Source organism: Erinaceus europaeus, chromosome 14 (genome assembly GCF_950295315.1).
Source record: "Erinaceus europaeus chromosome 14, mEriEur2.1, whole genome shotgun sequence".
Lineage (NCBI taxonomy): Eukaryota > Metazoa > Chordata > Mammalia > Eulipotyphla > Erinaceidae > Erinaceus > Erinaceus europaeus.
The window spans coordinates 75,064,865-75,079,558 of record NC_080175.1 but is presented as its reverse complement, the minus strand read 5'-3'; the positions used below and the strand labels follow the sequence as shown (position 1 = coordinate 75,079,558).

The window sequence follows — 14,694 nt, the reverse complement described above, 5'->3', positions numbered from 1 at the left end:
TCCTACTTGTTTGTACAATTGGCAAAAAAGATCTATATGGTATTCCAAAGGCTGTTATCTACTTCCTTCTATTAAGAAGAAATTGCACTGAACCCAGAGTTCTTGCCAATGCAACAGTGGTCAGGAAATGTCTGTTTAAAAAATTTAAGGAGATCAAATGATAGGCATCCTATCCTATCTTGGCTGCTTGCCCCATTTAAAGTTTAGACATCAAGCCAGGCAGCTTACCTCTGAAAGCTACTTCTCACCCATACACTCCCCTCTGCCACCCGCCTTTGAAGGACTTTCTGGTCACAAAACACTCATCTCTCAGAGCATCTTAGCAATGAAAAGTAGCTCCCAACCCCTCAGGAAAATTCAAAGGAAATAAGCCAACACTTTCAGGCCATTTTATGATAAATTTCCTATACAGCCTCCTCTGTGGGACCAGGATCTTTCTCTCATCTCCATTATATCCACAGTGATCACTCCTCTTCCTGTTGGTGTATGAAGCTGATTCTTGCCTCAACTAGAAAGGATCAGGAGATTAACAAAAAAGGAAGAAAAAAAAAAAAGAAAAATACAGGGGGCCAGGCAGTAGCACATTGGGTTAAACACACATGGTGCAAAGTGCATGGACTGGTGGAAGGATCCTGGTTTGAGTCCCTGGCTCCCCACATGCAGGGGGATCGCTTCACAGGCAGTGAAGCAGGTCTGCAGGTGTCTATCTTTCTCTCCCTCTTTCTGTCTTCCTCTCCTCTCTCCATTTTTTTCTGGCCTATCCAGCAACAATGACAGCAATAATGACAACAATAAACAACAAGGGCAACAAAAGGGGAAAAAAAATAGCCCCCAGGAGCAGTGGATTCCTAGTGCAGGCACTGAGCCCCAGCAATAACCCTGGAGACAAAAAAAAAAAAAAAAAAAAAAAAGGAAGGAAGGAAGGAAGGAAGAAAAGAAAAAGAAAAGCATAGGAAAAAGGCAGGCGGTGCTATATCTGATAGAGGTTACCATGTGCAAGCACCCAAGTTCAAGCTTTGGTCCCCACCTGTGGGAGTAGGGGGGGGGCAAACTTCACAACAGTGAAGCAGGACCGCATGTGTCTGTATCTCTCCCTATCTGCCTCCTCCTCTCCTCTCATTTTTTTTCTGTGTATCAAAAAAAAGTTAATTAAATAGCATAGCAAAGAAAAGAAAGAGAGGAAAGAGAGAGAGAGGGAGAGAGAGAGAGAAAGGCCAGCAAAGAATGAGAAAGCATTTACTGAGTACCCATGTGTTTCCCTGACGGGTTAGACATTTGATTCACAAATAGGATGATTTAGCACTCATGTCTTAATGAAGAGGCAAACACTAGTTCCTCTGTTCTCAGATGAGAAAACTGAACCTCAGAAGAGCAAGAAATTGACTCCAGGACAGACTGTGGTAGGGTCAGATCTATCCACTTTACCGTCATTTGTCAGACACTGTGACTTGGTGCCGAAATCAGGAAACAATTCTTGAAAGCAAAACATGGCACAGTAGCCTAGAGACCCCATAGGGATAGTAAGCTACAGAGAATGGTTTGGTACTGAAGAAATTATCTTTGCGGGTTCTATTGTGTTCTGACCCTGCCTGAAATGAGTAGGTGAAGCAGACAGAAGAAAGTCGATACCTCAGTCTAAATTCATTTCTTCCTAGGAAGAAAGGTTGGGAAGTCCAAGTGGAAGTGTACTCTAGTGGTTATTGTAGGTAGTGGCGGGGATGATGGACATTGGGAGTTTCTCTGTTTTCTTGGTGGCTTTCCTAAGCTAGCAGGGGGAAGAACTCCCCAGCCAGAAACTTACAATGCAAGACCAGCCTCTCGAGTTCTAGAGGTAAAGTGGGAGGAACCTTTTCTAATTTTAATTTTCTTCTTCACATGAGCTGCTGAAACACTGGGTTGCTTATACACACAGAGAGAGAAGAAATAAGTGCAATTGCAATTTAATCTTCACTTGCCTAGTTTGCAGTTAAACAACTTGTTATTTCTGCCTGCATTCGAGTACATAATACATTGTAATCAACCTGCTAGGAGGTGAGAGTAAAACCATTTTATGGTTTGTTACATTGAAATTTGAATTTGCATATTAAACAGCAGAGGTATTAACATGTGTACATATTTATCAGTTGTGGATTATAAAATACCAGTCTCATGTGGGCCCAAACAGCAAGCTGCTTTCTTATTGAACTGCTTTGGTAAATAAAAGATAATTAGCAGCATTGTTATGCTCTATGTACTTTTAATCATTTGAAATTAAAACACAAAGACGTTCAGAAGCTTTATCAGATCTCCCTTGTAACTTTATGGCAAGTAATCTCTGAATATGATAGGTTGATGCTCCTCTGGGAAACCTGTAATTGAAAATAAACTCTATAAATAAACCAAAGCAGTAAATAGTCTGAACTCAGACTCAGTGTCATCACTTTAATTTCATTCCAGCCGTCATCACTGGTGAGGCTGGCTCAACTCCTGTCTTGTGGAGGTACATTATGCCAAATGAAAAAGGACAGGCACATAACCTTGTAAACCACTATTAAAATCACTAACAAGGGAGTTGGGCGGTAGCGCAGTGGGTTAAGTACATGTGGTGCAAAGTGTAAGGACGGGCAGAAGGATCCTGGTTCCAACCCCCGGCTCCCCACCTGTAGGGGAGTCGCTTCACAGACGGTGAAGCAGGTCTGCAGGTGTCTATCTTTCTCTCCTCCTCTCTGTCTTCCCCTCCTCTATCCATTTCTCTCTGTCCTATCCAACAATGATGACAACAATAATAACTACAACAATGAAAAACAACAAGGGCAACAAAAGGGAATAAATAAATAAATTTTTTTAAAAACTAACAAAAATTAAGGAGAAAAAAATAATAATATGCAGCAGCAAACTTCCCAGTCCAAATACTCTTAACTTGGAAGTAGTAATAAGTATAGGAGTGAACTAGCATAGAAATGAACGCAGGACGGTTGAAAAAATGGGATATACATATATATATATATATATATATATATAAAATCATCCCATATTGGTGACCTTGGGAGAATTACTGCAGTTTCCTATGGAGGGGATGGGACACAAAACTCTGTTAGTGGGAACTGTATTATCTTAAAAATGTATAAATCAATATTTTTTAAAGATTTATTTTTTAATTTGTATTTATTTATTTATTACTGCATAGAGACAGAAATTGAGAGGGGAGAGGGAGAGAGACAGAGAGACACCTACAGCCCTGCTTCACCACTCATGAAACTTGAATCTGGGTCCTTGTGCATTGTAGTGTGTCCACTTAACTAGGTGCTCCTGGCCCTATAAATCAATTTTAAACCACTGATAAAAATAAAACTTTTGTTCCCAGTTAAGTCTACACATAATAAATAAATAAATAAATACAAATAATCTGTAAGTCAGTAATGCAGTGACTTAATCCAGTGCTGCTAGCCAATACTACAAACACTAAATGCTTCTGTACTCAACTGAAACCTGTTTTGTTTTTGTTTTAAATTTTTTGTTGTTGTTGTGGGAGTGTGATTAGTGGTTAACCATCAATAGTAAAAGCCTGTTTAAGCAAAAAATTACAGAGCAGTGTATGGGCTGGTCTTAACTTTACTCTTGCATCCCTGATAGTGTTAACCACAGGCTTAGATCTCCTTGACCTGAGTGAACCCGTGGCACAAACCCAAACCAAAGCCAAGAAGTTGGAGCCCTCGTCGAAAACCTCGTCCCTCAAGAAAAAGGCTGATGGATCTGACCTCATCAGTGCTGATACTGAGCCTCGAGCCCAGCCGCTCCGAGGCCCAGAGGCATCCTCCCTAGACTTAGGTAAGGCTCTGTGCCTGTGTGCCTTGTGCCTGTGTGCCTGTTACCTTGCAGCAACAAAGCTCCTCCAGGGACATCAGAGCTGAGGGCAGAGGAGCTGAAAAGCTGAAGCCCAGGTGGGAACCTGAATAAGCCGGTGGCTTCTTTTGTGCTCAGACTATTAGTTGGGGAACTCACCTTGACAGAGAGAATGCAGATGCTTGCTTTCAGGTGGTCGGCCCAGGAGTGCTGAGGCCCACACTGATACCAGGCACCATGCCAGACCCTGGAGCTACAAATGAGAAGAGAATTTAGGGACGAGGCTGTGGCATGCTTGATAGAGCGTACATGCTACAATGTGCAAGGACTTGGGTTCAAGCCCCTGGTACCTACCTGCCAGGGGGTGAAACAGTGTTGTAGGCTGTCTATCTATGTCTCCCCTTTCCTTCTTAGTTTCCTATTTCTATTTAAAAATAAAGATTTTTTTAAACTACTTTAGCAGCCTAGTAGCCACCACCTGGTTGAGTACACACTAATGTGCACAAGGACCCAAGTTCAAGCCCCTGATCCCCAGCTCTGGGGGGAGGAATCCCCTGTGGGTGTCTGCATCCCTCTCTATTTCCCCCTTTCTTCTAGATTTCTCTCTGTCTATATCTAATAAATAAATACTAAAAGATTTAATGCTGCTTTCAAGGAACATTTAGTCCAGAGGGGAGAGAGAGAGAACAATTCTAACCCAAGGCTTACAGACAAGCAGACAGAACAGTAATCTGTAATGCGTATTGAGAACATTTATCTATTTGTAAAATGGAAACACTGACAAGACCATAGGATAAGAGATGTACAATTCCCACCACCAGAGCTCTGTTTCCCATCCCCTCCCATGATAGCTTTCCTCTTCTTTAACCCTGTGGGAGAACATTTTTTAAATAATAATAGCTGCTACTGTGGTTACAGTATCCAAGACTGTGCTACATGATGAAATATATTAATCCATTAAGTCATCACAACACCTTGCAATAAGTGAATAGTCAATTTTTAAAACTGAAATACTAGTTCAAGATCTGTTAGTATATAGAAGAGTAGGGATTTGAGGCCTAGTCCTAAATAACTTCATAGCCCATACTTACACTCACTGTGCATTTGCCTCAGAAAGGAGACTGTAGTCTTTAGTGCATGGAAGTAGTCACATGAAGCTCTCTCTTTCTCTTGTTTTTCAGGAAAGAAAAAGGTGGTCAGTATTGCAGAAAGCCAAGGGAATATGTATTTTTACAAGCTCTGACTAGCTGGGGGGTGTGTGTGTGTGCGCGTGTGTGTGTGTGTGTGTGTGTGTGTGTGTGTGTGTGTGTATGTGTGTATGTGTATACACAGATGCGGACATGAATATTCATAAGATGGACATATTTGTAACTTATTTGTGAGACTGCCAGAATTAAACCAAATACAGATAACATATGGATATGAACATATATTAGTCTCTTCACAGTACATGCTACATAGTTATGAATTCTTCAGTTCATTTGTTCTGTGAACATTTTTTTCCAAATTCCACTTATGTTCTAGGCACACACTGTGTGCTGGAATATGAAGATAAAAAATATAATCTGACAGCCTCCTAGTAAGTGTATACTACAATTGAATGACAGAAAAGGTAACTAAATTATAATAAGCCTATGCTATGTGCTGCAATTAAGCAAAGGCCAGCCCCATATAGGAGAACCATACACAGCACTTGCAGAAGCTTCATAAACAGTGGAATGGTGCTTTGGTGATATCTCTCTCTCTCTCTCTCTCTCTCTGTCTCTCTCGCTCTCTCTCTCTCCGCCTCTTCTCCCTCTCAGTCTCTATATGAATTTTTTTTTCCACAGAGGAATCCTCCAGGAATAATGAAATTATACAGACACAAAACCCCTATGCAGAACAAATAAATAAACAAACCAAACAAACAAATTCAGGCAAAGCAACCTGATGGCATAACTATGAAAGCAATCCAATTTCTTCTAAAAGGTTGCATTTTTATTGAATGGCATATTTTAAGTCATTTTTACATGACCTTAAAAATTGGTCTTGGGACTTGAGAGCATCACTTGAGTAAAGTTCACTTGTGTGAGTCTGCAGTCTTAATATCTTCTCTCTGCACCTCTTATATCCGCCCTGCCGTCCACCACTCCCTCACCCCTCGCCCCCTTCGTCTTCCCTTTATAGATATTCAAACACAACTGGAAAAATGGGATAACGTGAAGTTTCATGGAGATCGAAATACCAAAGGGCATGCGATGGCAGAGAGGAAGTCATGTTCATCTCGAACTGGGTCAAAAGAACTCTTATGGTAAGTAAGATTTTATCATCAGGAAACAACTAGTTACATAGTAACTATATAGTTTTCTCTGTAATGTGCTGAAATAACCAATGATTTGAATCAATCACTGGTGTCATGAATAATCCCTATAAAGTGTCAGTGTTAATTATTGTGGCATCTACAAGCAAAATCATTTCATCTGAATTATCAAATTTCAACCAATAAAGTTTTTTTGTATGTTCATAACTTAACATTTTGTTGCTGACTTTCTGAATGTGTAGCTAGGTTAATTAATCAAAATAGTCTCCCCTGTCTCTGTGTGTATGTGTGTGTTCAATTTATTGCATATTTCATGAAGGATAAACCTTTGTGGCTACACAGGTAACCTTTTCTAATTTCCTTAATGATCCACCATCAGATAAAGCTAATTAAGAGTAATTGATAAGAGAGAAACAAGTTATGGTTAAACTGAAGGCTTCCTTTGAAAATCAAAAATCTTAACAAATAATCTCTTGGGGATAGATGGTGGGGCACCTGGTTACACATTATTACACACATACTAAAGTGTGTGAGGACCCAGGTTCAAGCACACAGTTTCCATTTGCAGGGAGGAAGTTTCACAAGTGGTAAAATAGTGCTGTATGTCTCTCTCTCTCTCTTCTCTTCTCTTCTCTCTTCCTATTTCCACATTCCCTCTCAATTTCTATCTCTATGCAAAGTAGATAAATACATAAAATTAAAATAATAATAATTCCTTTATACTTTGAGTTTTGTATTTCCTACTGAAGAGTATGCATTTTCTCCAGCAAGAAATGTTGTTGTTGGATTAGATATTGAAACATGGACTGAAATGAGAAAGCTGAAAACCTAAAGGAGATTTAAAATTAAGCCTCAGCTTAAGGTAGAGAAGGCACATGCCAGTAATTAAACCCAGGGCCTCTTACATGGGAAATATGTGCGCCACCACTAAGCAATGTCCCCAGCAACTAAAACCCCAGCTCCTTTTCTAATTTTTTAAATGATTGCACAATTATCAAAATGCACACCTTTTTTCCCCTGAAAATACACATGTAGTTTTAATATAAAATTGCATGATGTGTGATGCATTCATTATACAATTTCTTTATTTGTGTGGCTTTTTCATTTTAGTTTAATGTTCTTACTGCTTTTCTTTTTACTTGTGATTTAATAAGGCTTACAAGATTGTAAGGTTCAGGGATATAGCTATACCTACAGTTTTTTCTTTTTTTAATCCTTGGGCATGTTTGGGGAGTAAAAGAACTCTATAATATTAGCAGAATCAATTCTCTTTAAGTGTCTTTAAAAATGTTTTATTATTTTTTTCATTGGACAGAGACAGCCAGAAATCAAGAGGGTGGGGAAAATAGAGAGGGAGAAAGAGAGACAACTACCACACGAAAAGCTCACCACTTGCAAAGCTTTCTCCCTGCAAGTGAGGAGTGGGGGTTTGAATCCAGCTCCTTGCATGTTGTAACATGTGCACTCAACCCACTGTACCACCACCTGGCCCCAAAGTGTCTCTCTCTCTTCTCCCCCCTCTTATTTATAAAAAGGAAACACTGACAAAAAATATAGAATAAGAGGGGTACAACTCCAAACAATTCCCACCACCAGAACTCCGTATCCCATCCCCTCCCCTGATAGCGTTCTTATTCTTTATCCCTCTGGGCGTATGGTCATTATGGGATGCAGAAGGTGGAAGGTCTGGCTTCTGTAATTGCTTCCCCACTGAACATGGGCATTGACAGGTCGATCCATACTCCCAGCTTGTGTCTCTCTTTCTCTAGTGGGGCGGGGCTCTGGGAAAGTGGGGCTCTAGGACACATTGGTAGGGTAGTCTGCCCAGAGAAGGACTCTCTTTTTTATTATTAATATTATTTTATTATCTTTATTCCTTGGATAGAGACAGCCAGAAATTAAGAGAGAAAGAGATAGAGAACAAGAGAGACAGATACCTGCAAACCTGTTTCATCACTTGTGAGGCTTCCCCCTGCACTCGGGGACCAGGGACTTGAACCAGAGACAATAACACTGAGCACATTTAAGGTCTGAATGTCATCGTGGTGATGAGAAGAAAGAAAATGTACCTTCTTCCACCAGGATTCTGATAAGAATATTGTTACCATGACCTTAAATTGTTCAGATTAACTAGAATTCTTGGTTGGGTTTCTAGCTGAGATGGATTCCCAGTGCACATGACTTTTCTTCATTCATCTCATAACAGGTCCTCTGAGTACAGATCTCAACCAGAACTGAGTGCTGGGAAAAGTGCCCTCAACTCTGAGTCAACTGCAGCACTGGAATTAGTGCCTCCAGCACAGGTAACAGTGCCAGCTCCTCAAGGAGCTCTTCTTCTTTCAAACATGCTTTATGTCATAGAAATCTTAATTAGATTTTACTTAATTCTTTTGGCCTAAAAATATTAATCATTCTGACTTTAGTTTTCTTACTTCTGCCAGAAGTCAGGAACTTCTAATTCTTGTGTTTGTATATTTGGGCTGGGGTGGGGGCAAGGCATTGTGGGGGAGGTGGTAGAGAGGAGAGTGTCCAGTATCCAGTGCATGATGGGAAAGAGGTGCTTGGGCTAGTGGTGGGAGTGGTTTGCAGATACCCATCACAAAGAGGTAAGAGCCTGGACCAATGTGAAGTATTGGGGTCATTTCCTGTATCTTATCATGTGCTTTCTCACATGGTTACATCTTAGTTTGGTTTTTAAATGTTTTTTATTTATTTTTATTTATAAAAAGGAAACATTGACAAAACCATAGGATAAGAGTGGTACAACTCCACACAATTCCCACCACCAGATCTCCGTATCCCATCCCCTCCCCTGATAGCATTCCTATTCTTTAACCCTCTGGGATTATAGACCTAAGATCATTGTGAGATGCAGAAAGTAGAAGGTCTGGCTTCTGTAATTGCTTCCCCACTGAACATGGGCATTGACAGGTCAATCCATACTCCCAGCCTGCCTCTCTCTTTCCCTAGTAGAGTGGGGCTCTGGGGAAACAGAGCTCCAGGGCACATTGGTGGGATTGTCTGTCCAGGGAAGTCTGCTTGGCTTCATGCTAACATCTGGAACCTGGTGGCTGAATAGAGAGTTAATATACAAAGCCAAACAAATTGTTGAACAATCATGAACATAAAGGCTGGAATAGTGCAGATGAAGAGTTGAGGGATACTCTGTTTTATAGATAGCTACTAGGCATATTTTAGTTATACTCCAAAGGGCCTGTGGCTATACTAGGTTTTTTGTTTGTTTCTTTTTCCCCTGAGCCTGAAATCTGATATGCAGGTGGATCCATGGCTGGAAAAGGAATAGAAAGCTGGATCAGGGAAGAGAATAGCTCCCTAATATGGAAAAGGGGTATAAATACTGTTGACTAGAAAACCCATCAATGTGATATGGTCTGGGGCCCATATTCAGCAAGGATGGCAAAAGGGCAAGAGACTGGCATACTTTAATGATGACTCTTTAGTCACTATCAGGCCACCACATCAGCTGGGGTCCTAAGATTCCCAAACAGACATGATGGGCCTAGACCTCAAATGAATCCCTCGCTCCATTGTTACCGGTCATCTCTATCAGGAACAACAAAATAGACCCCGTTGTGGGCCCCCCATAGGACCTTGCCCTCAACTTGAATCAACGACAGTAGAGAATGTTCCATCCACCTATGGGAGGATGAACAACATACTCTATGCTACACCTGAGGAAGATGGGTTGATATTGGGGCAGCTTGGAATGTTCCTACTCATGACCACAGAATGTGAACTCAGATCTACATGTTTTAAAATGTTTTAATGAATTCACTGTGTAGTCAGTGCTTTTTTTTTTCTTGTTCTGCTATTTGCTCTCTCACTATTTCGCAAGACAAAATATGTTCAAGTCCAACGTGAGCACTATTTAGGTAACAGAACCCGAAGAGAGGGACATTAATTACATCTTGAGTGTTCATTCACATATGTGCCCTGTTGAACATCAGGATTCTGTCATATTAAAATACATTTCATGCTAAGGAATGAAATAATTACCAGATTAGTGAGGAGAGTGTCCGCTAAGTAATAAGAGGTTTATACTGTGTGGTTTTTCTATATCTAATACTCAAAAAATACTGTGGCTTATGATGAACTTCAGTTTACAGAATCTTAGTGGAATCAAAATCAATTAATTGCTGGTGGAAGGAGGTGGTGTGACCCAAACCTGTCTGTTTAACTGTTGATGCTTGATTCTAATATAACTGGCTTGACTGTAATGAGTTATCTCCAAAAGGGTTCACCCCCTGCCAAGAACTTGCCAAAGCATTCTCATCTTTTTTTTTTTCTGGTTTTCTTTTTTTTTTTTCTTTTTTATTTAAGAAAGGATTAATTAACAAAACCATAGGGTAGGAGGCACAACTTCACACAATTCCCACCACCCAATCTCCATACCCCACCCCCTCCCCTGATAGCTTTCCCATTCTCTATCCCTCTGGGAGCATGGACCCAGGGTCATTGTGGGTTGTAGAAGGTGGAAGGTCTGGCTTCTGTAATTGCTTCCCCGCTGAACATGGGTGTTGACTGGTTGGTCCATACTCCCAGTCTGCCTCTCTCTTTCCCTAGTAGGGTGGGTCTCTGGGAACTCGGAGCTCCAGGACACATTGGTGGGGTCTTCAGTCCAGGGAAACCTGGCCGGCATCCTGATGACATCTGGAACCTGGTGACTGAAGAGAGTTAGCATGCGAAGCCAAACAAATTGTTGAGCAATCATGGACCCAAAGCTTGGAATAGTGGAGAGGAAGTGTTAAGGGGGTACTCACTGTAAACTCTAGTGTACTTCTGCTTTCAGGTATATATTTTGCAGTAGTTTGTGGATACGTGTGAACATATGCTCTCTCTCACAGAAACTGGTGTATATCTAGGTTTGGGGACTTTGTTAGAAAGTGAACCACCTGAGATGGAATTGGAGTATACTATGAAAGGAAAGGTCTCACCCGAGTAATGAAGCTGAAGGGCTGTCATTCCACACATGAAGTCTCTGGACACAGTCTGAAGTGAAGCATGTTGAGGTGGCAATCGTGTTGGTTAGGTTGTGATCAGCAGATGCAATATTATTTGATATGGATTGGGAGAGGCATACGGGAAAGTGGACCCTATCCAAGGGTTCCAGGACTGGGGGAAGTAGAGGCTCTATAGTGGAGATGTGAGGTTCCTGCTGTCTTAGGGTTCAAAAAGACAATCGATACTCTTCTTCTTCTACCGTTTGCCCTTCTTCCGTAGCCAGTCAACAGCGTCAGGTTGAGCCTGATGTAAAGTTTCGAGACCTCCTTTGAATCTGGAGAGGTGGCAGTCGTTGACTATGTGGGTCATAGTCTGTCTGGAGCCGCAGGGGCAGTTCGGGTCGTCTCCGGCTCCCCAGCGATGGAACATAGCGGCGCACCGGCCATGGCCTGTTCGATAGCGATTGAGGAGGGCCCAATCATAACGTGCTAGGTCAAAGCCGGGTTGGCGCTTGCAGGGGTCTGTGATGAGGTGTTTGTTCTTTACCTCAGCTGACTGCCAACTCTGTTTCCAAGAGTCTGGAACAGAGAAGTTCAGTGTAGGCGTAGGGGACCAGATTGGGTGACGAGACGTCAAGCGTTGGACAGGGTGGGCGAAGATATCCACGTATATTGGCAGGTCCAGTCGAGCGTAGACGTGGGAAATGAACTTAGATGATGCCGCATTGGATCGACCTTCCCATGGTGCATCCCATGAGTACCCATTCATTGGGGAAACTGACGATCCTTCCTAGCCGACTGAATCCACATGGATCCCAGTCACTTTCAAAGCCAGCAACAAGCAGCTCCTGACAGCTTTCAAGCTGTTGGTCCTGCTCTTCGAGTCCTCCAACTTAATGTTGAGGGGCTGTCCTTTGCCAAACGCATTCTTATTGGTCAATTGGCGATACAGCATCAGGCAGATGTTATCTGCCTACAAGAAACACATATAGCAGTCGATGAAGCTGCTCGATTCACCATCAGTGGATTCGATTTAATATGCTATAATCTCCATCCTAAATACGGCCGAGCCATCTACGCCAAATACTCCTATGTTCATAGCAGCACAATTCATAATAGCTAAAACCTGGAAGCAACCCAGGTGCCCAACAACAGATGAGTGGCTGAGAAAGCTGTGGTATATATACACAATGGAATACTATGCAGCTATCAAGAACAATGAACCCACCTTCTCTGACCCATCTTGGACAGAACTAGAAGGAATTATGTTAAGTGAGCTAAGTCAGAAAGATAAAGATGAGTATGGGATGATCCCACTCATCAACAGAAGTTGAGGAAGAAGATCTGAAAGGGAAACTAAAAGCAGGACCGGATCAAATTGTAAGTAGGGCACCAAAGTAAAAACCCTGTGGTGAGGGGTAGACATGCAGCTTCCTGGGCCAGTGGGGGGTGGGAGTGGGCAGGAGGGATGGGTCACAGTTCTTTGGTGGTGGGAATGGTGTTTATGTACACTCCTAGCAAAATGTAGACATATAAATCAGTAGTTAATTAATATGAGAGGGGGAAAATCAATTGTATGTCTCAAAGTTTCTCAAAACACAAACTGAATCTTTTTAATATATAGGCTGTGTATTTGATATGCAGACTCTCTCAAAAGCCTAGACCAAGCAGATTAGAAGCATCCAATAGCACAGCTATATACAAGATACTGGATACTGTACAGCAAACCATAACAAAAGGACTTTTCAAAGTTAACCCAATTAACAAACAATGTGATGATAACATTAACTCTCGATTGTCTTTTTGAACCCTAAGACAGCAGGAACCTCACATCTCCACTATAGAGCCCCTACTTCCCTCAGTTGGTGTTTTGAAAAAACTTCGAGACATACAATTAATTTTCCCCTCTCATATTAATTAACTAGTGATTTATATGACTACATTTTACTAGGAGTGTACATAAACACCATTTCCACCACCAAAAGTTGTGACCCATCCCTCCCACCCACTCCCACCCCCCACTGTCCCAGGAAGCTGCATGTCTACCCCTCACCACAGGGTTTTTACTTTGGTGCCCTACTTACAATTTGATCCGGTCCTGCTTTTAGTTTCCCTTTCAGATCTTCTTCTTCAACTTCTGTTGATGAGTGGGATCATCCCATACTCATCTTTATCTTTCTGACTTAACTCACTTAACATAATTCCTTCTAGTTCTGTCCAAGATGGGTCAGAGAAGGTGGGTTCATTGTTCTTGATAGCTGCATAGTATTCCATTGTGTATATATACCACAGCTTTCTCAGCCACTCATCTGTTGTTGGGCACCTGGGTTGCTTCCAGGTTTTAGCTATTATGAATTGTGCTGCTATGAGCATAGGAGTACACACCTCTTTTTGGTTGGGTGTCATTCTCATCTTTTTATCCCCTCAAAACATTCACAAGGGTAAAGACTTCATCTAAAGTGGCAACCATCTCTTAAGAAACGTGTTTTCATTAATGCACTTTTTAATCAAGTTTAAAATAAATGGGATAAGGGCCAGGTGGTGGTGCACTCAGTAGAGTACACATGTTACCTGGATTCAAGCCCCCACTTGCAAGGGGAGACTTTAGAAGTGGTGAAGCAGTGCTGCGGGTGTCTCCCTCATTGTATCCATTTTTATTTCTCTCTGTATCAGAAAAGAGAGAAAATGAAATAAAAGTGATCACAGGCACAGGTGGAGTTGTTGTACCTCCACTAAGCCCCAGCACTAACCCTGGTGGCAAAGTTAATTAACTAATTAAATGGAATGAAATAAAGAGCCATTGTCTTGATCATGCTAGATAAGACACTGAAGCTAAGAGGGGGTCATTGTCTAATGTGAAATAAAGGGGTAGATTTAATAGTAAAAAGATAAACAGATAACATAGGACCTTCTAATATAAATGTGAAGGATGCTGATCCTGACAAATGACAGAGATATTCACTTATTTGCCCCCATTTTGTAGACAGGAAAACAAAGGCACAGGGAGATTAAGAGATGTGTCTGTGCACACACATTTAGTCTGGCAGAAAGACACAGGTAGGGAGAAAAGGAAAAGCTTCTGGAAACCCTTCTGGGCCATTATTAGCAACACACACACACACACACACACACACACACACTCCATGAACGGTGTGGACATCAATGCTCCCAGAACTCCACTAGAAAAAGAGTCAGCTGACTTCCAGAGCAAATAACCCATAGGAAGCATAACAAATTGTAAACATAGCATGAAAATGTATTTTCTCCCTCCTTGTCCATTCTAAATGTATCTCTTTACAAAGCAAACTGATAACACTTAAAACAGAAACTTTCCTTGGTGAGTGCTTTAGATTTAGATTTGGTGAAGTAATTGGTACTCTTTCATACTGGGGGATTCTTGGAACAATTTAAGGGAGTGATAGAAGGTCTGTTTGTGCAGCAGGGAGACTTGGCACATGTGGTCTGTTCTGTGGAGAGCTGCTGGCAGGGAGGATCTGTTGGGATCCCCAGTTGCCTTGGAGACTTGCATTTATATTATTATTTCAATGACTACCTCTCTGTCGCTGGCTGTCTGATTTCTTCCCACCATATTGTCCTGCCATTTCCTACCTG

At 41.6% G+C, this 14,694-nt stretch overlaps 1 protein-coding gene across 7 annotated transcripts in view; it reads left to right on the top strand.

Annotated features, from left to right (window-relative positions):
• PEX5L (peroxisomal biogenesis factor 5 like) overlaps nt 1–14,694 on the top strand; it is a 208,635-nt gene that overhangs the window by 109,178 nt on the left and 84,763 nt on the right. For 6 of the 7 annotated variants that reach the window (XM_060172018.1, XM_060172016.1, XM_060172015.1 and 3 more), the window contains 3 exons: nt 3,613–3,807; nt 5,989–6,112; nt 8,328–8,424. In XM_060172018.1, the coding sequence (XP_060028001.1) occupies nt 3,613–3,807; nt 5,989–6,112; nt 8,328–8,424 (416 nt within the window). Of the gene's footprint in view, nt 1–1,476; nt 1,521–3,612; nt 3,808–5,988; nt 6,113–8,327; nt 8,425–14,694 lie in introns of those variants that run through there. The other variant, XM_060172022.1, reaches the window with a different exon arrangement.